Source organism: Talpa occidentalis, unplaced genomic scaffold (genome assembly GCF_014898055.3).
Source record: "Talpa occidentalis isolate TD23 unplaced genomic scaffold, MPIMG_talOcc4v2.1 talOcc4.17, whole genome shotgun sequence".
NCBI lineage: Eukaryota > Metazoa > Chordata > Mammalia > Eulipotyphla > Talpidae > Talpa > Talpa occidentalis.
Window position 1 is genome coordinate 7,079,723 of NW_023601754.1, and position 27,702 is coordinate 7,107,424.

A 27,702-nucleotide genomic window follows, 5' to 3' on the forward strand; every position below is an offset into this window, starting at 1 on the left:
TTATCCAGAGACAGGATATCCTGTCTCCATTATTTCAATAACCCAAAGTGTCTGACATCTTGGGACCGAGCAAATGATATCTGCGTTGAGCTGCAATCCCTAGTAGGCATAACATTTAATGTTTCTATACACAGGGTAATCATTGTGTAGTTTATTGGGCAGGAAAATAATAGTTATAATCTGTAGGTGTTTGAGTCTCTCTTTTTTTTTGAGTCTCTCATATCTTTGCAAACCAATTGAACAGGTTATGCTAACTGGGAAGACACTTGAATGAGTAGTCATGGGGTGAATACTCATGACATGAAAAGAATGCTTTAGAATAACTGCACATCATATTGGAATGAGAACTTTAGTAGTAGGAGGGGCTCGCCCCAGAATAACAGTGCACTTGGAATGAAGAGATAGGAAATGTGCTAGCCAGGGCCTCCTTGGTGGCATGGGGGTTAAAATCTTAGTGCTATGAAGCTTTCACCAGCCATTGCACATGAGTTCGATCCCTGGCCAGGGAGCTAACCCACATGGTACAGCAGACCTCTTTTGTCTTGCCCACTGCTCCCCTCAGCAGTGTATTTCAGTCAGTCCACCTGTTCTGCTCCCCACTCTGTCTCTAGTGAATTCTCTTACCCCTGGCACCTCTAGCCTCCACCCTAGTTCTTGTATGCATAAATATAATAAAGACTATAGTATCTGAAAAGATCTCCACAATCCATTTGATCCTAGAAAATGAAGTCTAGTAGGGAGAAATTAATGTAACAATGGTTGAGGGACAAAAACCCCGGCTATAGGAGTGCGTAATGTGGGAGCTTGAACTTGCCAGTAGGAAATGGGACATACATAGGGTCACTTGATGGTTCCACACTATGTGTAAGAGTCAGCATAGTGCAGTTACCCCAGAAAACTTATTAGCAGAGATAGCATCTCCACATAAGGTGGCAAGAGTCTTGGGGCTCTCTACCATGCTGGTTCATTTTGTACTTGGGCTCTTCAGTCCTGGACCTGGCACATTTGGAGGGAGACAGTCACATTGGAGGAGTGTTCAAAGAGGAGTGACCAGAAGGCTGAAACACTATATAAAGAATAGGCACAGTGGCCTTCCTGGTGGCGTTGGGGTTAAGTCTCAGCACTATCACTGTGAAGACGCACCACAGGCAGAGTTCCATCCCCGGCCAGGGAGCTAACCCACATATGGCACAGCAGACCTCTCCTTTCTTGCCCACTGCTTCCCTTAGCAGTGTATTTCAGTGGATCCTCATGTTCTGCTCTCCACTCTGTCTCTGGTGAAACCTCTCACCCCCCACCCCACACCTCTGGCCTATACCCCAGTTCTTCTGTGTGTAAATAAATAAATCTTAAGAATAAAATAGGTATAGCACTGGACGTGCTAGCCAGAAGAGGAGACACAGACAAGCATAGCTGTTTTAAATGTTTAAAATATTGTCTCACAGAGACTCTTGAGATTTTTTTAGAGTAGCTCTAAGTGGTAGTACACAGACCAATGGTTGGATACTGTAAGGAGACAGATTTCTTCTATCCTGGAGAACTTTCCAGCAGCAGTTATTGACTAAGGATGAAATGGGTTATTTTGTGAGAGAGGGAGTTTCCCTTTCCTTAATGTATATAAGCAGAAATTGGTGGGGATGCTTGCAGAATATTTTTTTTCTTTTCAAAGATTCATTTTTATTTATCTATGCACACAAGAACTGAGGTGCAGGCCAGAGACATGGGGGGGTGAGAAGATTCACCAGAGACAGAGTGGGGAGCAGAATAGGCAGATCTACTGAAATATACTGCTGAGGGGAACAGTGGGCAAGACAGAAGAGGTCTGCTGTGCCATGTGGGTAGCTCCCTAGGTGGGGATCGAACCTATGTTGCAGTGGCTGCTGACAGTCTGACAGTGCTGAGACATAACCCATTGCACCACCAGGGAGGCCCAATGCTTGCAGAATATTTTCAAATGGACAGCAAAGATCTTTCTTCCCATTTTCCCATTGGTGTGTATTTTGTTTTCATAATGGAAGTCAGTAAGAAAAAGGTTCCCTTTGTCAATAAATTTGTGATACTATGTGTTGGATTTTGTTAAGTGCTTTCTGACTTAAAAGTGTAATTTTTTTTAACAGATGGACGACCTCACTGGGAGGTAGAAGGGAAAATAATCAGGGAAAAATGTCAAGGGGTAAGAAATTTACCTTATTTCTTCAGAAATATTTAAGAAACCTGTTAAGACTGATTATTGGATATTGTTGGCAAGTTTTCAAATTTGGACTTAAGATACTTTCTTGGTAATAAAATTAAGGGTTAGGAGTAATAAACAACTAGTGTCTGCCCATATTTTGTGTATGTAAAAGGAGAGATTAGATTTGAAAGATTATTAGTGCATTTTTCTGACGTTATCATTAATTTATTTCTCTGAGTTCAGTGACGCAATCAGACAAATCCAGTAAAGAACAGTATGGTGGACAAAAGATAGGCGGACAAGCCCTCAGTGCATATAAGACACCTCCCCCAAATTCATTAAGCTTTCCAGGATTCCACAGTGAAAACTGGTCTCTTCATCCTGGTAGGAATGCAAAAGACTCTTCTCTGGGGTAGAAAATAGTACTTCCCCTAGTACTATTCAAAGACTTGGAGAAATTTAAAAATTGCAGTGGAGGTTTTGGGGTAAAGGCTTTCACTCTGCTTATATTAAATTATTTTTAAAACATACATAGATTTTACATATTGCCAATTTAGAATATTTTGAACATAAAATTTAAAAAATCTAACGCCATTTGGGAAATCTGACACCATTTGGTAAATACTAAGCATGTTTAAAAACCAGAGCAGACTTCTAGGTAAGATGCGTAGTAATGTAGTTTTCAGTAGAGCAAAGTATCTCACTACGTAATATATTAAACTTTTATATTTCTGCTATAACCACAAGCTCAGTTTGTTGGGTAAAAAGCAGTTTCTCCTTTAATGGTTTATTTTAAAGATCTTATCTCTGTTAATAATGAAGAGTAAATCTTAACATGACCAGTTGATTGTATATGATCTGTGCCTGACGAGAGCCTGAGTAGTTACTGCTCATGAGTTGTGCTGAGTTTAGCAGGTGCATTTCATTTTTAGTACTGAGTGTAACACAATCTTGTTTTCTGTGCTCCTTAGGCTCACATTGTCCTTGAAGTTCCTCCATATCATAACCCAGCAGTTACAGCTGCAGTGCAGGTGCACTTTTATCTGTGTAATGGCAAGAGGAAAAAAAGCCAGTCTCAACGTTTTACTTATACACCAGGTATGAGGAGTTGTGATGGTTTACTATAGAGCGTACTTTCATAATGAATAAAATTATGGGATGAATCCTAGATTAGAATGTTTAAGGTAGGGTATTTCTTATAATCAGCAAAAATCCTAACATGCCTAATCTATAAAGTTTGTGTTGATTTTAAATATTGGACTCAGTTCTAGCATCTGAACTACTAACTGTTAGGCTAGATGACATCTCAGCATACTTATTTAGCAAACAGTGATAACAAGTATTTATTTAACAAATATATAGAGCGTTGAGTATGTGCCAGTTTCTATTCTTAAGTTTATATATAATGACTCATTTATCCTCCCATAGCCCTGTAAAGTAAGTATTTGTTGCCATCCTCATTTTGCAGATAAATGAATTGGGATCATAGAGCAAATGTGGCAGAGGCAGTATTTGAATCCAGGCACTCTAGTTGTATTCTTAACTATTCAATTACTATGTTAGATAAAGTGAGGAAGAACAGTCTACATATAGGCAGTAACATGTGCAAAGGTCATGTGGTTGATGGGATCATGGAGTATTAAGAGAGTTGTAAGAAATGAACTTTAACAGGGAGCTGATGTGATCCGATAGGTGTTTAAGAAATTTTTTTTGTCCATAATCCTTCTGTCCTTTTATAAAATGTCAACTACTAGTTGAGTCTTCTCTAAAGTTATTAACTGTGGAGAGTGAAATTTACATGGGAGAGGCCCAAGAAGATTAAAAAGGTGATTCAGACAGCTAGAATATTTTGAATATACATCATGAAGAGCATCAGTGATGCTAAAGAAAGGTGGACAGGGATAGGATTTAAAATATAGACATGGGAGTAAACTTGAGACAGGAGGAGCAAGAAGGAAAGTAAAGGAGGGTGAACAAGATGGTGGGGTTGTAGAACTGGTCTTGAAGAGTGGTGGAGTTTCCATATGCTAGCATCTGTCCTTTTTCTGTAAATAATGACTTGACATTTCCTGATGTGAGCAGAGGGGAATATGGATGATTTGGCGTTTAAAGATAGTATGGAGAAGTTTGAAATAGTTGTTATAAAGAGAGAGGAGGTAAGTTACCGTAAAAACCTAATAAGATTGTAGGCATGATTAAAAGGCACTTTGATGTCAATATTCTTGAATTTATAGGTACTAATTAACCTTTCTGTGTAGTTTTCCTGAGCAGCACTCAGATTCTCTTTTTTTTTTAAGATTTATTTATTTATGCATACAAGAACTGGGGTCCAGGCCAGAGATGTGGGGTGGTGAGAGGATTCACCAGAGACAGAGTGGGGAACAGAACAGGCAGACTGACTGAAATACACTGCTGAGGGGAGCAGCAAGCGAGTCAGGAGAGGTCTGCTGCGCCATGTGGGTTAGCTCCTTGGCCAGGATCAAACTCGTGCTGCAGTGGCTGCGGATAGCTTCATAGATTGCGTCTTAACCCCATGCACCACCAGGGAGGCTCAGCACTCAGATTCTTAAGGGGAGGTGGAAAATATGGAATCCTCTGGTTAATCCTCTCACCCCCTGCACCTCTGACCTACATCCCAGTTCTTCTATGCAAAAATAAACAAATGAAACTTGAAAGAAAAAATCTGATGGAAGACTAATCACTTAATTGCAAGCTGCTGATTCTTTTATATTTTTATTTATTTTATTTTATTTATTTTAAAGATTTATTTATTCATGCCTACGAGAACCTGGATATAGGTCAGATGTGCGGGAGGGTGAAAGGATTCACCAGAGACAGAGTGGGAAACAGAACAGGCAGACTGACGAAATACACTGGTGAGGGGAGCAGCGGGCGAGACAGGACCGAGGTCTGCCATGCCATGTGGGTATCTTGCCAGCCTGCGGGGATCAAACACACGTTGCACCAGGGGAGGCCCTTTTTATATTTTTAAATTAGAAGTTATATTTAGTATTATTTGTCCCTAAATTTAATTTTTTTGATAGTTACCAGCATATTATGAGTCACAAATTGCTATAACCATAGATGATAACAGAACAGTGAGATGGTAATAGAACACTCACCTTGTCATAGTTACTGTAGGGGCTAGTTGTGCTGCCTGAGCTTCTGCCCAGCCATTAACTTCAGACAGAGCTTCTGATGTGGGAACCCTTGTCTCAACCCCACACCTCTGTCCTGTACCCCAGTTCTTATATGCATAAATAAATAATAAATCTTTAAAAAAAGAAGATGATGATGAAGAGGAAATCCAGAACATCTACTCTTTGGATCCTGTTCTTCCACAATCACTACTGAAAGAAAAGTGTGAGGCTTCTCGTAGTTGACACAAAATCAGTTGGTTTTTCTTTTCTGGATTCCTCTGTGCATCAACATTCTGAATTTGAGAATGAGCATATATACACAAAAGATAGAAGTAATCTATTTCTAAAACCCACCTTGTCCTAGATAATGTAAGTAAGGGCTTTTTATATTTCCCTCCAAACAAGAATAAATTACCATAGACCAATAGTGAGGATTTCCTATGGTTTGATCAGGTTGGAGTCTGAATCCCTTATAGACAAAAAGAGTGGTAGTTGATTTGACAGAGTGGAAATATACTTGATTTAGCAGAACAGACCTCTCAATTTGGGTATCCAGAGATGTGTCAGGAAGATAAAAATACGTATTGGATCATGCAAAAAACTACAAAAATAAAAAAGATGTTTTGCTATAGTTTTCAGTCCCTTTCTTTCCTTTTTAGTTTATGATAACCAACTGCTTAGGGCCCTACCTCCTCCATTTATGATTAATTAAGGGATGTGACTATGCTTTCTTGGGTATTTCCCCTTTTTGTTTTTTTTTTAAAAGATTTATTTATTTATGTATACAACATCTGGGGTACAGGCCAGAGATGCAGGGGAGGGGGGTGGTGAGAGGATTCACCAAAGACAGAGTGGGGAACAGAACAGGCAGACTGACTGACATACACTGCTGAGGGGAGCAGCGGGCAAGACAGGAGAGGTCTGCTTCGCCATGTGGGGTGCTCTCTGGCTGACCGGGGATCGAACTAGTGCTGCAGAGGCTGTGGATTGCTTCATAGTGTGGTGCTTAACCCCTTGCGCCACCAGGGAGGCCCCTATTTCCCCTTTTTACATAGAAAAGTAGCTCTGGGCATAGAATTCACTGTGACTTACCTAGGACCGGGTTAGGAAGTAAAGTGGAAGAGAGAAAAACAAATATTGATTGGTCCCGAGGGAAATTTCTAGTTCTGACAGAAAAGTAGTAAAGCAAGCAAAGTAAGTGCGTAAGACATTAGATAGGGATCTCCCTGGTGGCACAAGGGGTTAAGCGCCGCACTATGAAGCAATGCGCAGCCTCGACAGCATGAGTTCGATACCCAGCCGGCCAGGGGGCAACCCACATGGCACAGTAGATCTCTCCTGACTTGCCTGCTGCTCCCCTCAGCAGTGTATCTCAGTCAGTCTGCCTGTTCTGTTCCTCACTCTGTCTCCGGTGAATCCTCTCACCCTCCACAACTCTGGCCTGTACACCAGCTCTTGTATGCATAAATAAATAAATCTTTAAAAAAAAAAAGACATTAAATAGTTTAGGAGCCAAAAGGCACAATGGACCATTCTGGGAACCTGAGGTCTGGATCAGGAACTTGAATGTGCACTGTGGTAGAAGTAAAACAAGGTTGGTGATAACCTTTACTTGTCCTTGGGGTTGTTCTCAGTGTTAGCTCTAACAGGTTTCTTGTGGATTCGTGCTTCTTTTAACCCCCCCCCCCAATTATTTTTCTTATAATGTGGATCTGATGATAATTTAGGATCAAATGAAATGTCAAATGAGATACATGTGAAAACCTTTGTAAACTGGAAACACTATGAATGAATTCTGGTATATGATGCAACATATAAAACCACGTAACTGGTATGTTTCAGATTAGAGACCCCAAATAGAGGACTATGTTAGGTCATGGAGTTTTGGGGGGTTTTCAAAATTATTTTTAAATAGGTAACTTATATACATGGTAAAGTATAATCAAAAGGTACAAAAGCTTACACTGTAAAAATTAGGTCTCCCTCCTGCTTTTATCCTATAGGATTGTCACCATGTTTCCTTTCTCAGCAGTCGACCCAGTACATGCATCTTTCCAGAGCTATTCATACATGTTTTTGCTATGCATATATAAGCAAAATCATATCCACATATATATTTTTATATATACACACACATTATTTTACATGAGTTGTGACATACCACATTATTGTGAAACTTTTTGTCACTTAGCAACATATTTTAGCTGTCTTTCTATATCATTTCAGGGTCCTATGCAGGATTATTCTTTCTTAACTTGAAAGCTCATTAAAGCAAGAATCACTCCTTGTCTCATACTTGTTGATTTCATTTATTTTATATTATCTGCCTTGTCTGAAGACATTTGAGCTTTCATCCCCTTGCTTGGATGCATGCTACATTTGTTTAGCCTAGAATAAAGAACTTTCATAGTTGTTTTACATGTTTTGTAATAACATTTGCTTTTTAATCTTTTTTTTTTTTTTTTCCAGTTTTGATGAAGCAAGAACACAAAGAAGAAATGGACTTGTCTTCAGTTCCATCTTTGCCTGTGCCTCATCCTACCCAGCGCCAGAGGCCTTCCTCAGACACGGAACACCCATGTGACAGTGTACTGTCTGCACAGAGAAGCTTGGTTTGTCCCATTCAGCAAGCATATGCATCCATGGTAACCTCATCCCATCTGCAACAGTTGCAGTGTACAGATGAGACTGCTGGTAAAGAACAGCATATGCTACCTTCTTCAGTCATACACCAGCCTTTTCAAGTCACACCAACACCTCCAGTGGGGTCTTCCTATCAGCCTATGCAAACTAATGTTATATACAATGGACCATCTTGTCTTCCTATTAATGCTGCCTCTAGTCAAGAATTTGATCCAGTTTTATTTCAGCAGGATGCAGCTATTCCTAATTTAATAAATCTTGCCTGTCAATCATCATCATCCATACCATTTCATTCAAATTCAGGCTCAACAGGACATCTCTTATCCCATACACCTCATTCTGTGCAGACCCTGCCTCATTTGCAGTCAATGGGATACCATTGTTCAAATGCAGGACAAAGATCTCTTTCTTCTCCAGTGGCTGACCAGGTAACAGGTCAGCCTTCCCCTCAGTTACAACCCATAACATACAGTCCTTCACATTCAGGGTCTGCTACAACAGCCTCATCAGCAGCCTCTCGTCCCCTCGCCAGCTCACCACTTTCTGGGCCACCATCTCCTCAGCTGCAACCAATGCCTTACCAGTCTCCTAGCTCAGGAACTGCCTCATCACCATCTTTAGCCACCAGAATGCTTTCTGGACAGCACTCAACTCAAGCACAAAGTACAGGCCAGGGAGGTCTTTCTGTACCTTCATCCTTAATATGTCACAGTTTGTGTGATCCTGCTTCATTTCCACCTGATGAGGCCACTGTGAACATTAAACCTGAACCTGAAGAGCAGGAACCTAACTTCTCGACAATTGGCCTGCAGGACATCACTTTAGATGATGGTAAGTTCATTTCTATGTTCTTGAAGCTGTAAAGATTTAAGAACTTCCTTCTTTAAGAGTCATGAAAAAATTATCACAGGTTTCTTATTGGGCTTTTAAGTAAGTTGTTACTAAAATATGTTCATATATGACTTTGAGGATAGATATAGAAATCTATGCTTTAAAGTCTAATTTTACTCTAATACCTTTTGCAAAGAGTGAAACCTTGGGTAATATGCTACCACCCACCGGTGATAGAACTGAAGACATAACATTTATTGGACATCTGTTCTCCTAGAACATATAGAGAGGTCACATTGTCTAGAAAGTAGAATTCAGGTCCTTAATTCAGCACACTACTGAATGCCAGCTATTTGCAAGGCAGAGCTAGATACTGGGATTGCTAGGAGTATATTAAGATAGAGGTTCTGTCCTTAAGGAAGTTTATACAAGAACCTGCTCCTCTGTGGCCATGCCAGCTTGCTGAGTCAGGTAGTCCTGGTGGTACAGCTCTTGGCACACAGATAAAAAAAGCAATTTATGTACAATACCAAGTTGGTGTAGAGACCTCTGTTTTTATGAAATCAATAAATTAAAGAACAAACTCTGGAATATTAGTTATTAATTGAAAACTTTCCAAGATTGTCTTTTCAGGCAACAATTTCAGAGTTTGTTCTTTTTTTTTAAATATATTTTTTAAAAGATTTATTTATTTATTTATACAAGCACTGGGTACAGTCAGAAGCGTGGGAGGGTGAGAGAATTCACCAGAGCCAGAGCAGGGAGCAGAACAGGCAGATGGACCTAAATACACTGCTGAGGGGAGCAGCGGGCACAGCAGGAGAGGTCTGTGCACCATGTGGGACCCTCACCAGTGGCCGGGGATCGAACTGGCGCTGCAGAGGCTGCGGGCAGCTTCGCAGCCCAGCGTTCAACCGCTGCGCCACCAGGGGAGGCCCTCAGAGTTTGTTCTTGATCATTGATATGGTTGACAGCCACAGCACAGCTGGTATGTCACTGTCTGATTAATGATGAACTCCAGATAGAGGGATTACTATACTCCTGTGATACAAAATAGATTAGAAATAAAGGCTTTTCCAAATACATATATAGGTTTTTAACATGTTAACTTTGTCTAAATAGGAATTCAGTGAAAATTGCCTGTGATTATTGACCAGTATGGATATTCTGAAGCATGGATACAGAATTTTAGTTTTCTCTCTGATTCTGTATTAATCTCTAGAAGATAGTAAGTTAACCATTTCTTTATATGTGGAGAGGCTGAGTTTCATACTTAGTTACAAAGATGGTATTAAATCTGATATTCTAAGCATAAGGGGAAAGGAAGTTAAATAATATGTGCTATCCCCTCTCCTGGGGCTTTACTGTCAGACCAGCACACCGTTTTATACAGTGCAGTGGGTCTGAGTTATTTATAACCAAGCTATAAAAGAAGCACATTAGGAGTTCAGCAGAGTGATGTGACAGATTCCAGAAGAAAGATTTGGCAATACGTCCTGAGAAGACAACACTTAAACCTTGAGTCTTGAAGTTAAGTATTTTCAATACAAGAGAATTAAAAGGCAAATCAGATGACACAAGCAGAAATATGGAGATGTGTCTGGGAAAGCATGATTACCTGTATCTAGTGAGTGACTAGTATAGTATAGGATGACTTTAAAGACACAGGGGATTGCCAGGTCATTTGTGGGTAAAGAGAAGGTATGTGTGTGAACTAAAGCGTTTTCTACAATTTGCATGTCATTTTTCTCTTCATTATCTAATTTAATCCTTACCAATCCTCTTTCAGCAGACTTTTTTCATTCTAGTCTTTCTCTTGCAGTAGTACAGCTTCCTTCCCGCAATAGCCGGCCATGGCTGTTAGAACTCTATGGTAAAGGAGTTTCTTCAAGATTTTTTTAATGCCTAGAGAATAGGGAACATTGACCAGGAATGCGTATGCCGCATTTCACTGCATGAACCTTGTTCATAACTGCATATGGGCTATCATGCTTATGTGAAGGACTCTGGCATTAGGTTCTTGTGGTTCACTTAATGCACAGCTGGTGTAAGTGTCACTGTCTGATTAATGATGACCTCCAGGTAGAGAGGTTACTACACTTCTATGATGCAAAATAGATTTGAAATAAAGTCTTTTCCAAATATATATAGGCTTTTAATATGTTACCTGTTCATTCTTTTGGCAATGTTAGACTCTTCATAGTGCTTTTAGAATTTTAATCCCTGAAACAAAGGGGTAAGACCTTGAGTAATAGCCTACCACCTGTTTGTGATGCAACTGAGGACACGAGATTTATTGAGCAGGTCTCAAGGGATATCCTGGTACATTATCTTTCCAAATGAAAACATTTTTTTCTTCTAACAAGAAACCAAAGATGGAACCTGCTCCTTCTGATTTATCACAGATTGAGTGGTCTTGGTGGGCAACAAATTGAAAAGGTTTTTGTGAAACTTCTAGAAAGTATTGAAAATTCAGTTTCACCTTTGGATATGTAAAGATGTATTGCAAAAACAGAGGATCAGGAGACATGAAGTCTATGATGATAACTATAAAAGCAATTTCATTTTTGCTTCATTCATTATATAGTAAAATGATCAAAACAATGATTATATTTAAGCCCCACAAAGAACAAGGACTGGCTGTTGAACTCCCTCACAAATTGAAAAAAACTTTTTTTTTTAAGATTCATTTATGCATACAAGAGCTGGGGCACAGGCCAGAGATACAGAGGGGTGAGAGGATTCACCAGAGACAGAGTGGGGAACAGAATAGGCAGGCTGACTGAGATACACTGCTGAGGGGAGCAGGGGCCAAGGCAGGAGAGGTCTGCTGCGCCATATGGGTCACCTCCCTGGCCATCCGGAATTGAACTTGTACTGCAGTAGCTGCGGATAGCCTCAAGTGCGGTGCTTAACTCCTTGCACCATCAGGGAGGCACCCTGGGAAAAAACATTTTTGATGTTTAACTTGAATTCTAAAACAAATTTTTGAGGGCCTCCTTGGTGGTGCAGGCGATTGAGCGCTGCAGTGTGAAGCTGTCTGCAGCCTCTGCAGCACGGGCTCGATCCTGGCCAGCCAGGGAGAAACCCACATGGTGCAGCAGACCTCTCCGGTCTTCGCATACTGCTCCACTCAGCAGTGTATTTCGTCAGTCTGCCTGTTCTATTTCCTACTCTGTCTCTGGTGAATCCTCTCACCCTCCCCCATATCTGGCCTGTACCCTGTTCTTGTATAAATAAATAAAAACAAAAAAATAAATTTTCTGTATTTTTCTAGTGATTCATTGATTATGTTATTTGGATTTGCCTTTGAAGGTAAAATTTCTAGGTCCTTAGATAATCCTACAGTACAGCAAAATTTTAATACAAATTCACTTTTAAAACAATAGCAACATCGCTTATAGGCCTTGAATTTCATAACTTTTGATTGTCCTCTTAGTAGTTTTATTTTTTTTAAACATTTATTTATTTATACAAGAACTGGGGTACAGCTCAGAGGCGCGGGAGGGCAAGAAAACTCACCAGAGACAGAGTGGAGAACAGAAGAGGCAGACAGACCAAAGACACTGCTGAGGGGAGCAGTGGGCAAGGCAGGAGGGGTCTGACGCGCCATGTGTGTTTCTCCCTGGCCAGCCGGGAATCGAACCCTCACTGCAAAGGCTGCAAACATCTTCACAATGTGCCGCTTAACCCACTGCGCCACCGGGGAGGCCCTCTTATTAATTTTAAAAGTAAGCAAAAAATTAGTTTTAAAAGCCAAAAGGATTAGAGGCATTTAAAGTGAACTTTGCAGTTACTCCAAGCTCAGGTGTATTTTAACTTTTCTATATTAAGTATAAAGTAAAACGCACTCTATAACCAGAGAGTATAATTTTTTTTATTTGTCCTATACTATTGAAATACACCTACGTAATTCCTAATGACTTATTTTTTTTTAAGATTTATTTATTTGTGCATACGAGAGTGTAGGCCAGAGGTGCAGGGTGTGAGAAGATTCACCAGAGACAGAATGGGGAGCAGAACAGGAGGATTGACTGAAATACACTGCTGAGGGGAGCAGTGGGTGAGACAGGAGAGGTCTGCTGCACCATGTGGGTTAGCTTCCTGGCTGTGGATTGAACTCGTGCTGCAGTGGCTGCGGATAGCTTCATAGTGCTGAGACTTAACCTCTTGTGCCACCAGGGAGGCCCCCTAATGACTTTTTAAATCCTATTTGTTTTTGTCTATTTACTCCCTTTTTTCTTTAAAACTTTTAAAGATTTAAACACAAATAAAATATCCACTTTTGCAGTTTTAAGTAAAATGGAGTCTGTTAGTAATCAGTTAAGTATATTATGTGACTTACTGTTAGAAATGTGGACACTAACAGCTTAAATTTTTTTTTAATAAATTCAGTGATACCTAATAGAGAAGATAGTACACCTCAGAAATTTAAGACCACTAGAGCTGGAAATACTCTAATACAGTTTCCCCCTTTTATAGATAAAGAATCTGAGTTTTGTAGAGCCTAAGGTAGTCACCAGATTAACATTTCAGAGTTAATCGCAAAGTAAAGACTAAAATACAAAGCTCTTGACTCCTAATTCAGTAATCTAGATTTTCCAGTATCTCTCCTCATGTTTCTAATTAGTCAGTGGGTTGTAAGTGCCAGTGTAGAGCAAGCAAAATAGGTAAAAGAAAATGTCATTTCACCCCATAGAGGCTTGGTTTGTGAGAGGACCAGGTAATTATAGTTTCTTGGTGTTAAATGAATTTTAAGGATGTTCTTCTCCGTCCTTCTCTTTCACACTGGAATTCACACTTGATATCCCCAGTGATATTATAACCCTGTGTGTACTCTTTCTCTCAAGCTTCTTTGGAACATCCCAGGGCCTTTTTGAGTTCCAGTTGCCTGTGTTTTGGGGACTCTGATGCCTCTGGAATTCTTCCTCTAATAGCCCTTTACATGTGAGGAATCTTGATCGCTTTCCCAGTCTAGGATACACTCCAGCAACTTCACCCTTCCCGCACCCTCACAGTACACTAGTTCCTTTCTGCTTGAACGCCGTCGTTTTAGTTTCTTTTCATAATGCAGTGTCCAGAAGGTAACACTCCCCGGCCAACTCAGAATGGATTGGGTCTATCACATTTTTTGTTTGAAAGACTTTATTTTGTCATTATGGCATAAGATCAGGGGATTTTCTTAGTTCCATCTTGCTATTGATTTAGTGAGTCATAAATACTGTTAAATCACATCTTCCCCCACACCCCCTTGTTTTTTTGTGTATGTTGTTTTTAGAACCTAAAACTTTATAATTATCTGTGTTCAGTGTCATTAAGATGATTTTGGCCCCGCCTGTAAGTTTCCAAGGTCAAAAATACCCTAGAAGCATTTCTCCATTTCAGAGTAGTGTGGCTCCATCCTCAGGGGGTATGCTTTGGGCTATGACAACGGTAGAATACCAGCCTTTACCAGCTAGTGTTCTCTTTCAAACAGTTCCCATAGAGACTGTAATATATACTTGTTCAGCCAATCAGGGCATTGTTCGAAACTATTTCGCTGCTTAATTTTTTCCCTGCTACCTAGATATACCATTGTTTCTGCTTTAAAAATGTGTATAAATTATGGGCCTCCCCTGGTGGTGCAGTGGTTGAGCGCTGGGCTGCAAGGCTGCCCGCGGCCTCTGCAGCGCTGGTTCGTTCCCCGGCCGCCGGCGAGGGTCCCACCAAAAAAAAAAAAAAAAAAAAAGTATAAATTTATCATTGAGGTTTTTGTTTTTTTTTTAAGATTTATTTATTTATACAAGCACTGGGTACAGTCAGAAGCGCGGGAGGGTGAGAGAATTCACCAGAGCCAGAGTGGGGAGCAGAGCAGGCAGACTGACGAAGTACACTGCTGAGGGGAGCAGCAAGCACGGCAGGAGAGGTCTTCACGCCATGTGGGACCCTCGCCTGTGGCCCGGGATTGAGCCGGCGCTGCAGAGGCTGCGGGCAGCTTCGCAACGCAGCACTCAACCACTGTGCCACCGGGGAAGCCCTATCATTGAGTTTTTGTTCATATGTTATAATTTGTATGCTTGGACCTATAAATTTTTGTAAACATTTCTGTGCATTATAGTGTGTTTGCCCCAGTGTTTATACATTAAAACAGTGTGGAAACATAGAAATTGTCAGAGCTGTGCTTTAAACATTTTAATTAAGATTATAGAATTGTGAAAATAGACTATCTTACACCTTTAGATACAGACCCATTTAATTTGTGATTGAGCTAATGGAATCTCCTACCAGCTTTCCTACCTTTGTCCACAAACTAACTGCAGCTCAGCAGAGAAGAGGGTGCATGTTATATATAGCCTGACCTGCTGCTGTGGTGAAAACTGACACTATCATTTGCAGGCTCAGTGCAGTAACATGCTGATGCTGAATATAGGGCAATTGCTAATTCAACTGTAAACAGGGACTCTAGATGTGATCTCAGCTACTGCAGTTATATATGTAGGCGACTAGCAGAAAAACCTGCTTTTCTGCCAAGGGAGTGGTAAACACAAGATTCAGGTGGTTACTTTTCTCAGGGAAGCAGGAGATTGGTATGGAGGAGAAAGAGGTGTAAATATTGTCAGTGTCTGTTCCACCTGTTAGGGGACTGGTTTGATTGGTATTTATTGTATTTAAATAAGTTTAAGAAGGCCATGCATAGTCAATAGTGAGAATGTGTCATGAATGAGATGCTAAAATTAACCAACATTGGGGCCTCCCTGGTGGTGCAGGGGTTAAAGACACAGTGCTGTCAAGCCTTTGCCAGCCACTACAGGATGAGTGTGATCCACAGCCAGGGAGCTGACACACATGGCACAGCAGACCTCTCCTATTCTTACCCGCTGCTCCCCTCAGCAGTGTATTTCAGTAGATCTGCCTGTTCTATTCCCCAACTCTGTCTGGTAAATCCTCTCCTCTGATCCCCCATACCTCTGGCCTATACATAAGTAAATGTATACATTTCTTGTATACATAAGTAAATAAATCTTTCCTAAAAAGTTAAAAAAATAAAAGTATTCAACTTTGGAACACTACGGCAGAGGAAAGTGGATAATACTGAATTTTCTCTTAAAACTGGGACTCTGGGAGCCTCCCTGGTGGCGCAAGGAGTAAAGACGCAGCACTATTAGAGGCTGTCGGCAGCCACTGCAGCACGAGCTCGATCCCCAGCCAGGGAGGTGACCCACATGGCACAACAGACCTCTCCTGTCCCAACCCACTGCTCCCCTCAGCAGTGTATTTCAGTAGATCTGCCTGTTCTGTTCCCCACTCTCTGGTGAATCCTCTCACCTCCTCCCCTCCCCTGCATCTCTAGCCTGCACCCCAGCTCTTGTATGCACAAATAAATCCTTTTTAAAAAATTAAAAAAAAAAAAAACCCTGGGCGCTGGGTAATTCATGGATCCTTTTCTGGGAAATACATCTGTTCCATCCAGTCAAAAAATATTTATGATTAAAGATCCCATAAACGGTGGCTATGTAGACTTTGGATCATAGGTCATGTAGAACATACCATAATGAAGATTTGAGACTTTAGACCAGCAGATCAGAAGTCCTCAAAATAAATTCACTTCAAGAAGTTTATTTTTAGGGCCTCCTGGTGGCGCAGCGGTTGAGCACTGGGCTGCGAAGCTGTCCGCAGCCTCTGCAGCATGGGTTCGATTCCTGGCCAGCCAGGGAGATTCCCACATAGCATGGCAGACCTCTCCTGTCATGCCCATTGCTCCCCTCAGCTTTTGGTCCATTTGTCTGTTCTGCTCCCTACTCTGTCTCTGGTGAATCCCCTCACCCTCCTGCGCCTCTGGCCTGTACCCCAGCTATTGTATACATAAAAAATAAATCTTAAAAAAAAAAAAAAGAAAATTCCTATGGAGATAGATTAGTCACAGGGACAAAAATAATTAGAATGAGATAAATCATTTTAGGCTTAGTGGCTAAGCTTTGGTGGTTTGGTTGCAATCCTGTGACTTTGCATTGCAGGGTTACCTATGCCATATACCATCTTAGCTATTGATAGAACTTAAATAAATATACTCAGCTCTGCTCTAAAATAATCTTACTTTTTTTTATAAATTTATTTATGTATACAAGAACTGGGGTACAGGCCAGAGGTGTGGGGGGTGAGAGGAGTCACCAGAGACAGAGTGGGGAACAGAACAGGCAGATCAACTAAAATGCATTGCTGAGGGGAGCAGTGGGCAAGGCAGGAGAGGTCTGCTGTGCCATGTGGGTAGCTCCCTGGCTGGGGATCGAACTCTTGCTGCAGTGGCTACAGATCACTTCATAGGTTGCATATTAACCACTGTGCCACCAGGGAGGCCTTACTTTTTTTTTTTTTAAATGGACATTTTTAGCTTACCATTAACCTATGTATCTGGGCAAGAGGAAAAGTATGAAATTCTTAAATTATGGTAGAAAATGAAGTAGAGTAGTAATGGTCACAGGCATTTCAGTTTAACATCTGCAAAATGTGGATCATATTTAGTCCCTTGTAATCATAATGTGTATTTAAAAGTATCTGTAGATAATTTTGTGTAGAATGGAGTTTTACAGTCAAATTTTATTTAGATTTCCTAAGAAAATCATTAGTTTTTAAAAGGTTGTGTGTTCGTAATGCTAAGAGTACACAAGGTGCACCGTGAAATATTGCCTTGTAACCTAGTTTTCCTTAATGTAGGCTATTGGCATTGCCAGTTTTCTTGGCTATTACCACAGAGCTATTTTATGCATTTGTAAGCAAGTATGTGTTTTTTCCCTTATTTTTACTAGCATATTATGTATAATTATGCACTTTGTCTTTTCCATATATTGAGTCTTGGAGATTATATTGTTTTGTAACATGAAAGAACTTTCTTGGAAAGAAAGTTTTTTTTTAAAGGATTTATTTATTTATGCATACAAGAACTGGGGTATAGGCCAGAGATGTAGGGGGTGAGAGGATTCACCAGAGACAGACTGAAGAGCAGAACAGGTGAATCTACTGAAATACGCTGCTGAGGGGAGCAGCGGGCGAGACAGGAGAGGTCATGTTGCAGTGGCTGGCGAAGGCTTGATAGCACTATGTCTTTAACCCCTGAGCCACGAGGGAGACCCATTGGAAGATCTTTTTAAATAGAATATCCCATCAAATATTCTATCAAATATTCCATTATGTCGCTATATCAAGTATAGTGAACAACTTTTTACATGATATTTCACATACACGTGTACATACATACATATATATAAAATAAATTCCTAGATGTGCAGTTGCTAACCAGTTTTTTGAGAAAGATACCAAATTGTCCTCCATAAATATTGTACCAATTTACATTGCCACTAGCATTGTGAGAGTGTCAATTTCTCTATTCCTTCATCACATTCTATTATTATACATCTTGCCATGGATTAGGTAGAAAATAGCATCACAGTCATTTTCCTTATGTATATGTTGTGTACCTTTTCATATGCTTAAGAAAAAAACCTTTTATCACATATCTGTGATCTCTGTTCATATTTGTTTACTTTTCTATTAATAGCGCATTAATCCTTTTCTTAATTGATTTATAGAATATCGAAGCCCTTTTTGTGTTCAGTTCATTAAGTCATTGAACTATGAGTTATGACATACTTTCCCCAATTTGTTGTTTTTGCCATGAAGAAAAAGTTTTTTATAATCATATAACTTATGAAGCTTCTATTTTTCTTCTATTATTTTAAAGATTTTTTGAATCCTTGATCCATCAGGAATTTATTTTGGTAGATTGTGTGAAAAATGAATCTAATTTTAGCTTTTTTCAAATAGATGCCAAGTTGTCCAACAATATTTATTAAATAATTCATATTTTCCCCATTTGGTTTAAAATACCAGCTTTACCTTTTACTTAATTTCCCAGGTTATTTGGATCTATTTCTGGACCTTCTCACAATAGGATATTTTAATTTAATTTAATTTTTTAAAAAGATTATTTATTTATGCAAGAACCAGGGTACAGGCAAGATGCGCGGGAGGGTGAGATGATTCACCGGAGACAGAGTGGGGAACAGAACAGGCAGACTGATGAAATACACTGCTGAGGAGGGCAGCGGGTGTGACAGGACAGGTCTGCTGCGCCATGTGGGACCCTTGCTGGCCGACTGGGATCGAACCAGCACTGAGAGGCTGTGGATAGCTTCACAGCGCGGCGCTCAACCACCTGTGCCACCAGGGGAGGCCCTATTTTAATTTTAAATCTTTTGCCTTACATTAGAAATGCAGTAGTGTATATAAAACAACACTTGTTGGCTGCTTCTTTATAATATTATCAGTGTTTTTTATGCTGTGAAATTTTATGTAATAAAATTATTACAAATAGAGTTTATAAATTGATCAATCTACAGTGTTTACATTCATTTCTAGAATGTTTACCAGCATTTTTAATTTGTGCTCGTTGATTTGTTTCAAACAGCATTTAACAACTGCCTACTATATCTTAAGCACCGTTTTTAGGCCCTTAGTAGATAAAACAGATTCTTGCCATCACTGAGCTTACATTCTAGTGTGGAAAAGACATATAACACAAATGGGCATAATAATTAAGTTAATTATTAAATATGTTAAGGTAGTAAGTGCTGAGGGAAAAAAAGCAAGGTAAAGGCTATTTGGAGCGTTGTGAAGGGTAAAGTGGGAGCAGATTTTGACTTTAAATAGAGCTTCATTGATGAGGTAACATTTGATGAAAAATTTGAAGATTAAGATACCAATGTGGATACCTGTGGTAAAAGTATTCCAGGTAAAAGGAACAACTCAAGGAAAGGTCCTAGGTGAGAGCATGTCTGGTTATTGAGGAACAGCAATGAGGCCCATGTGGCTGTAGCAAGAGGGACCTAGATGGAAGAAAGAAGTAGGCAATTTGGTCAGCTTGGTAATTTTTTGTTCTCAGGACTCCTTTATGAATCTTTAATATTATACAGATTCTCAAAGATTCATTTTCTTGTATATATCGCTATTGAATTACAAGTTAAAACAGAACTTTGGGGCCTTCCTGGTGGCGCAGGGGCACCGGGGTTAAAGTCTCAGCTATCAAGCTATCAGCAGCCACTGCAGCATGGGTTCAATCCCCACCCCGAGCTAACCCACATGGCGCAACAGACCTCTCCTGTCTCACCCACTGCAGTGTATTTTAGTCTATCTACCTGTTCTGTTCCCCACTCTGTCTCTGGTGAATCCTCTCACACACTGCACCTCTGGCCTATACCCCAGCTCTTTATGCGTAAATAAATGAAATAAATCTTTTTAAAAAATTGTGCTTGTATGTGCCTTTTGTCTCTTGTGAATAATGCTGCTGTGAAAAATTAGTGTGCAAGGATCTGTTTAAGTCTCTGCTATCAATTCTATTAGGTATTCTAGGAGTGGAATTGCTAGAGTTTCATATAGAAATTCTTTGTTCAGCATTCGGAGGGACTGTCAAACTAATGTTTTTCCCACAGTGACTGCTCCATTTTCTGTTTATAATGTATGCCACTTACAGTTCCTTACATCCTTGCCAACACTTATTATTTTCTATTTTAAAAAAATAATAGCCATCCTTAATGTGTATGAAGTGGTAGCTAATTGAGTTTTTGATTTGTATTTCCCTAACGATGCTGAGCTTATTGGTTGTGTATTTTCACTGGAGAAATGTCTAGTCAAATCTTCTGCCTACTTTTTAGTTGAGTTTTTGTTGTTGTTTTAGTTTATGTTTTCTGGATATTAATCCCTTTTCAGATATATCATTTGCAAATATGTTCTCCCATTCTGTGGACTGTCTTTTCACCCTTCTGATAGTGTCCTTTGATGCTTAAAAGTTTTAAAATTTTATATGACGTCCAATTTATCTGTTTTTCTTTTGTTGCCTGTGGTTTAAGTGTCATACATGAGAAATCACTGCCTAATCCAATGTCATGAAGATTTTCTATGTGTTTTTTCCTTAGAGTTTTACAATTTTTGCCCTTATGTTTAGGTGTCTGGTCCACTTTGGGTTAATTTTGTGTATGGTTATTAGGTAGGATCCTGCTTCCATTTTTTTCCATGTGGATATCCCAGTTTTCCCCTTGTTTGTTTTAAAAACTGCCTTTTCAACCACTGAATGGACTTAGAACCCTTGTTTGAAAATAAATTGACCATCTATTATGAGAATTTGTTTATGGCCCTCTAAGAGAAACTAAATCTTCTCATCTCTCTTTCTCCATATATATATATCCTCATGCCACTATCACAGTGTTTGGATTATTGTAACTTTTTTTTTATAAAGATTTATTTATTTATGCATACAAGAACTGGGACACAGGCCAGAGGTATGGTAGGGTGAGAGGATTCACCAGAGACAGAGTGGGGAGCAGAACCGGCAGACAGACCGAAAACAGTGCTGAGGGGAGCAGCGGGCAATACAGGAGAGGTCTGCTGTGCCATGTGGGTGTCTCCCTGGCCAGCCAGGAATTGAACCTGTGCTGCAGAGGCTGTGGACAGCTTCACAGCGCTGCGCTCAACACCTTGTGCCACCAGGGAGGCCCTATTGTAACTTTCTTGTAAGTTTTGAAGTCAGGAAGTGTGAGTTCTCCATTGTTGCTCATTTTCATGACTATTTGGACTCTTGGGTCCTTTGAGATTCTGCATTTCAGAATAAGTATTTCTGTTTCTGCAGAACCACTGTTGGGATTTTGGTAGGAATTTCGTTGAATCTCTACATTGCTTTAGGTAGTAGTATCATCTTAATAATATTGATGTTTTCTAATCTGTGAACATGTGACGTTTCCCATTTATTTAGATCTTTAATTTATTTCAATTAAAGAAAGTGTGTAGTGTTCAGTATATAAATGTTATGCCTCCTTGGTTAATTTTTAACTTTGCTCCTGGCCTTTCTTATAATTTACATGTTGATTTACCTGGAATCACATTTCCTACCTTCAAGTGTGTGCTTGATTGGGTTGAGTAGAATTGAGCACCCCTCAGAAAGACTTTAGATAGTATTTCTTCAGCCTTTGAAACCCTTCACATATATTGTAATCTTTAAGTCACCCCTAAAAACTAAGTGATTGATCTCAAATTCAGTTAAAAAAAAAATCTTAAGCACAAAGAATTTCTGGTTTTGTTGTTTTTTTAACCTCTTTAGTGAGGCTGCATTTCACACAGATTGGCTCCTCCTCTGTCTGCCTAATATGAGGGTATTAATTATTGCTCACTACATAAAGATTCTTCTCCAGGATGAAATAAGCATTCTTCTAGCAACTATGGCTAGGTCATTTTTTTTGAATTACAATGAAAGCCAAAAATTGCTCCTCATAGGCCAAACATGGAGGCTTTGACTACCTTATTATATTGTATTTTGGACTCTCTAATTGGGCATTTGAATGCATCTGTCACTATTACAGAACTGACCAGTAATGACAGAGTGCAATGGACATTTCTGATAGTTTCCCATAATAAGAGGTAAAGTTTATAATACGGCCACAGTACATGACAAAAACATATATACAACTAACATTGAAGTGTCACAAACCAATTCTTAACCTTTTTTAAAAGAAAATACATTGTAAACCAATGTAACTTCAATAAAATAAGTAAGATAAAGGAAATGTGGATTTCCATTTTGTTCCATTTCTTTATTTTTTAAATAGTGATTTCAACTTACTGAGTTGATTTCAGTTTGAAAAATATTTCTCTATGATTGCCAAATTTGCCTGGGCATATAATTCTGAACTCCTACCTTGAGACATTTGTAGTCTGGAGTAGAGCTCAGGAGTTTATTTAATACTGATTCTATCCCTTAAAATCACTGAAAATCATTGTTAACTTTTTCAAGTATTGCCTTTTTAATTTTAGAAAATGAATTCTAATATTCCTTTTATCTGATAGAATGCGGGAAGCCATTTACACAGTGATTGATAAAGCACAACTAAATTCCTCTTGATTATAGAAAAAATACCCTGGGCACTATAGTGGATTAAGTTACCCTCTGGTTTGTTCCATTCAGTAGTGATGTTGTCTTCTTTGACACAGACCAGTTTATGTCTGACTTGGAACACCAGCCATCAGGTTCAGCAGAGAAATGGCCTAACCACAGTGAGCTCTCATGTCCAGCTCCTTTCTGGAAAATCTAGAGGGTGAGTGTTGATCAAAATATGTCATTGTTTTTGTGCTGAAGTCTGGTATTTGCATGCAGTGGCTGCATTTGCATGTGCTACAGAGGAGGGGGTACACACAGCATCTTCTTGGTAGTCCCACTCATTGATTGAGCTACACTTGGACTACAAGACTCTGCTTTATAAGTCTAATCACACTCAGTCTCTCACACTTGTGCTTGTAATTTTAGTCTGGGTTTGGACTTACTAAGCCAAAGCAGAGAAAGGCCCATCTATATGAATTCTATGGCTTGGATGCTGAGTAAATTTGGTTGTTGATAAGGTGTGTAAGCCTACTTGTTTCTGGCCAAGTACTATTAAGTTTTGATGTGAGCCAGTATGGATGGAAATAAAACAGTAAATGCTACCCATTTGCCAGAGGCAACCATTGAGCCTGTCCTGTAAACCTATGTTTTGAGACTCCATTTGGAACTAATCTGCAGAAGTGGAGTCAGAATTTTTGAGGGAAGGGACTGATCATTAGACTTCTATCTTAGCATTGTAGCTCTCTCCACCTCCACTCACATATAGGTCCTTTATATAGGTCCTTTAGTCAGACTCAAAGCCACCTGAAGAAAGTATGTGATAGAAATAAATATACAGATTGTAATGCTAAAAATACCATTTGAAATTCATTGTATTTAATTTAGGTTTGAAAGGGGACTTAAAAATCATGTCTGCAGGCCTCCCTATTGGTGCACAGGATTAAGTCTCAGCACTATCAATCTGTCGCCAGCCACTGCAGCATGAGTTTGATCCCCAGCCGTGTTGCTGACCCACATGGCATAGCAGACCTCTCCTGTCTCGCCCACTGACCCCACTCTGTCTCTGGTGAATCCTCACACACACACCCCCAACACCTCTGGCCAGTTCTTAGATAGATTAGATAGATAGATAGATAGATAGATAGATAGATAGATAGATAGATAGATAGATAGATAGATAGATAGATAGATAGATAGATAGATCTTTAAAAATATCAAGTCTGCTGGGCCTCCCTGTTGGTGCAGGCGTTTGGGCGCAGCACTGTGAGGTTGTCCGCAGCCTCTGCAATGCTAGTTCAATTCCCACTGGCCATGGAGATAGCCACATAGTGCGGCAGACCTCTCCTGTCTCACCCTCTGCTCCCCTCAGCAGTGTATTTCATCAGTCTGCCTGTTCTATTCCCTGCTCTGTCTCTGGTGGATCCTCTCACCCTCCCGCACTACTGGCCTGTATCCGGGTTCTTGTATAAATAAATAAATCTTTAAAAAATATCTTGTCTGCTATCTAAATCTTTATACTAGGGTAGCGTATCCTCCTGGTCAGACGAGGCTTCAGAACCCTGGCCTCTCCCATAAACTGAGCTTACCATGGCCTCCTATAATTCTTGTCTGATCATAAGGAGAATAAAAGTGGTAGCTAAATTCAGGTGAAACAGATGAAACTGTTAGTACAGATGAAACTCTCAATACAGTTAATATGTCAAAGTATATAAATTAATTTCCTCATTTTATGCTTGAGAAAATCAGTTGCAGAAAGATTAATTCATTTTGGTCACATGGCCACAACTCAACCAAGATTAAAGCTTGTTTCTTCCAGTGTTTACTGTATAGTTGTTCTTGTGTGTGAAGCAACAAGTTGATCACTAGTGATCTTTGTAAGAAATATTTCTGTGGCATGCAGGAATCAATGAACAACTAAGGTATGAAGGGTAGCTATGAACACAGAAACAGCAGGCAGTGCAGATAACTTCTTTAAGATATTTTTTTTTCAGATATTAATCAATGAAAGAAAGAAAAGAGAGAGGGCTATGGTTTTGCTTCCTTGTTTGAGATAGTTACTTATAGTTTAGCAATGAATTGCAGTCCGTAGGTGGGGAGGTAGGTAGATTGATTAAAGATATGGAATGATGAAGAAAATTGGAGCAGTGTCTTGGAATTAGTAGCTCAGATTGTGAAATAAGTCATGTGAATTTTGTTATGTATGGCTCTGGAACTCACGTTTGACCCCTAGAGATGATAGATTTGGGAGTTAATAATGTATAGAAATGGAGACTTTTTCCAGAGAAAATGTGGAAAAAGTGAAACAGTGAAAATAAAATAGGGGAAAGGACAGAATCCTTATGTATCCCTAATATTCTTGTGAATCCCACTAATAATCAAAATTGAAAAGTATTTTTTCCGCTATTTCCATTTTTGCTGATACGAAGGTTATATGCTGGTACTTGAATCTACTCTCAAATACCTATGTGCTGTTTATCCAACTGGAAATGTAATGTTTGTAGAATGCTTTGCACCACATCATCTTCTAGAGAAAAGATGCATATAACACTAAGTATAGCATCAAACATAAGAGGCTACTTAACAAGTATGGACTCTTAGTAAACAGGATTGATCTCCCCTTCAGTCAATTATGGTGGGAAAAAATGGCAGTTTCTCTTTAATGTTATTAAAACTAATGTGAAAACATAAAGGACTCTTCTGTTATTGTGCATATATTGTCATTCTTTCTGTGGTTAGAAACTGTCATGAGTTTAGTGTAAAATTTAAAATAACTTAGTTACCAAGCTAGTTATCTTGGTTCTTATTTAAAATACTTAAATATTCTGTTACTTTTATGTGTTTATCTTTGTTAATAGTTACTATAAGGGAGATCCCCAAATACAATGACTTAATCATTAGATGTTCTTTCACACCTCATGGCCATTTTAAATCAGGATTCCTTTCTTTTTTTTTTTTTTTTTTAAGATTTATTTATTTATGCATGCAAGAACTGGGGTACAGGCCAGAGGTGGGGTTGGTGAGAAGATTCACCTGAGACAGAGGAGAACAGAACAGCACACTGACTGAAACATATTGCTGAGGGGAGGTCTGCTGCCATGTGGGTAGCTCCCTGGTCAGCTGGGGATTGAACTTGGGATTGAACTCATGCTGCAGAGGCTGTGGATAACTTCACAGTGCTGTGCTTAGCCCCTTGTGCCACCTGGGAGGCCCTCCTTTAATTTTCATTGTCCCTCTGTCTCCTTAGTTACTGTTAAAGCAGAGTCACTGCTTTGAATTTTAGCCTAAAGCAGGGGTGGAAGAAGGGATAGGAAGAGGTTATTGCGCAAGTGGCGAGGAAGATGCACACTTCACTTTTGTTCATATTTCATTGGAGTAAACAAATTACATAGCCATACCTGGCTACAGGAAGGAAACTTGTAAATTGTGATAGTGACCCTGTGACTAGGTAGCCTCAGTTAGCAGCAAAGAATGCATTAGGAAAATAAGCATACTCTTACTAAATGTTCAGATTTTGATAAATGCAAGCTAATTTCTGGCTCGAGCCATAAAGAGGTGAATTTAGTATTTCATGGATTTAGTTTAGATTATGGTGGTTTTTTTTTTTTTTTTAAAGATAGTGTTCTCTGACTTACCAAATAACCTAAAAATGAATCTTAGCAAAATTGCCGTAGAGTAATAAACTATAAAGTAATCCTGTATTTTTCACCCTGATCTTTTCTGTTCCTTTTCAGAATTTCACTTCAGTTCAGAAAATGTACATATATGTAGCCTATCTTTCATTTTAAAAAATTTTGTTCTTTGAAATTGTTTACCCAAAGATCAGTTACACTTTTAATCTTAGGGTGTAGGGGGAAAAACATGAATTTGTCAAGCTAATGAATGCTTGTTGAACGTTCAAAATGAAATAACATATATAAATGGAATCTAATTTTACAAAAAAAACCCTTATAGAAATGTTCAGGATGATTAGATGCTAGTTACAAAGGTCCTTTGGGCTTTTGTGCACGTGGCAGTGTGTATCCATCTATACTCCACTGTGCGTGTCCTGGGTTACCCTGCCCCAGATGGTGAAATTTCATACCATACCATGCTTGTCTGCTCGCACTAAATCCTTACGCGTGGGAAATAGTGATAGAGAGCCTGTTGTTATTTAAACAGCTCATTCTCATGAGCAGAAAGAGCATTCCATTGGCCTGCTAATTTGAACATTTCTAGTTTAAGAAATTTTCACTTACATAAAATATTGCTCCTGGTTCTGACTTAACTTTTATTGTGGTCACACAGACAAACCAGGTGTTAGGGTAGTGGAACTTGAGGATGGTGGCTGCCACAAGTGGGCCAGATGCTGTGACCTACATAACCTGTTAGCATGGGTGTGGAGGGCTGTTGATTCTTTTTTTTCTTTTTTTAAGATTTGTTTTTATTTATTTATGCATACAAGAACTGGGGTGTAGACCAGAGGTGCAGAAGGTGAGAGGATTCACCAGAGAGAGTGGAGAGCAGAACAGGTGGATCTACCAAAACATACAGGGGAGCAGCGGGCAAGACAAGAGAGGTCTGCTGCACCACATGGGTTAGTTACTCCTGGCCAGTGGGGGATCGAACTCGTGCTGCAGTGGCTGGTGACAGCTTGATAGTGTTATCCTTAACCCCTGCGCCACCAGGGAAGCCCGGGCTATTGATTCTTGATCCAGATTTTTAATTCATTGTACTCATAAGGAGGGGAATGATAAAATTGTAGGGCATAAAACAACTCTTTATGCTCTTAAATTGGTGAGAAAAAATAAAACCATCTCAAAAATTTTTGGACTAAGGCTTAAATAAATCAATAAATTCATGTATATACATTCAAAAGAAATTGAAAAATGAAGTTGCAAGAATTAATACAAAAAATTTTGGTATTGCAGGTCTCCCTGGTGGCACAGGGGTTTAAGTCTCAGTGCTATCAAGCTATCACCAGCCAGTATAACATGAGTTCAATCCCTGGCCAGGCAGCTGGCCCACATGGCACAGTGGAC

General features: G+C 39.5%; 1 protein-coding gene across 4 annotated transcripts in view; it reads left to right on the forward strand.

The window, feature by feature from the left end:
* NFATC3 (nuclear factor of activated T cells 3) overlaps positions 1-27,702 on the forward strand; it is a 101,070-nt gene that overhangs the window by 68,147 nt on the left and 5,221 nt on the right. For 3 of the 4 annotated variants that reach the window (XM_054696928.1, XM_037515958.2, XM_037515957.2), the window contains exons 7-9: positions 2,118-2,173; positions 3,145-3,271; positions 7,783-8,787. In XM_054696928.1, coding sequence (XP_054552903.1) covers positions 2,118-2,173; positions 3,145-3,271; positions 7,783-8,787 — 1,188 coding nt within the window. Of the gene's footprint in view, positions 1-2,117; positions 2,174-3,144; positions 3,272-7,782; positions 8,788-22,797; positions 22,902-27,702 lie in introns of all 4 variants that reach the window. The other variant, XM_054696929.1, reaches the window with a different exon arrangement.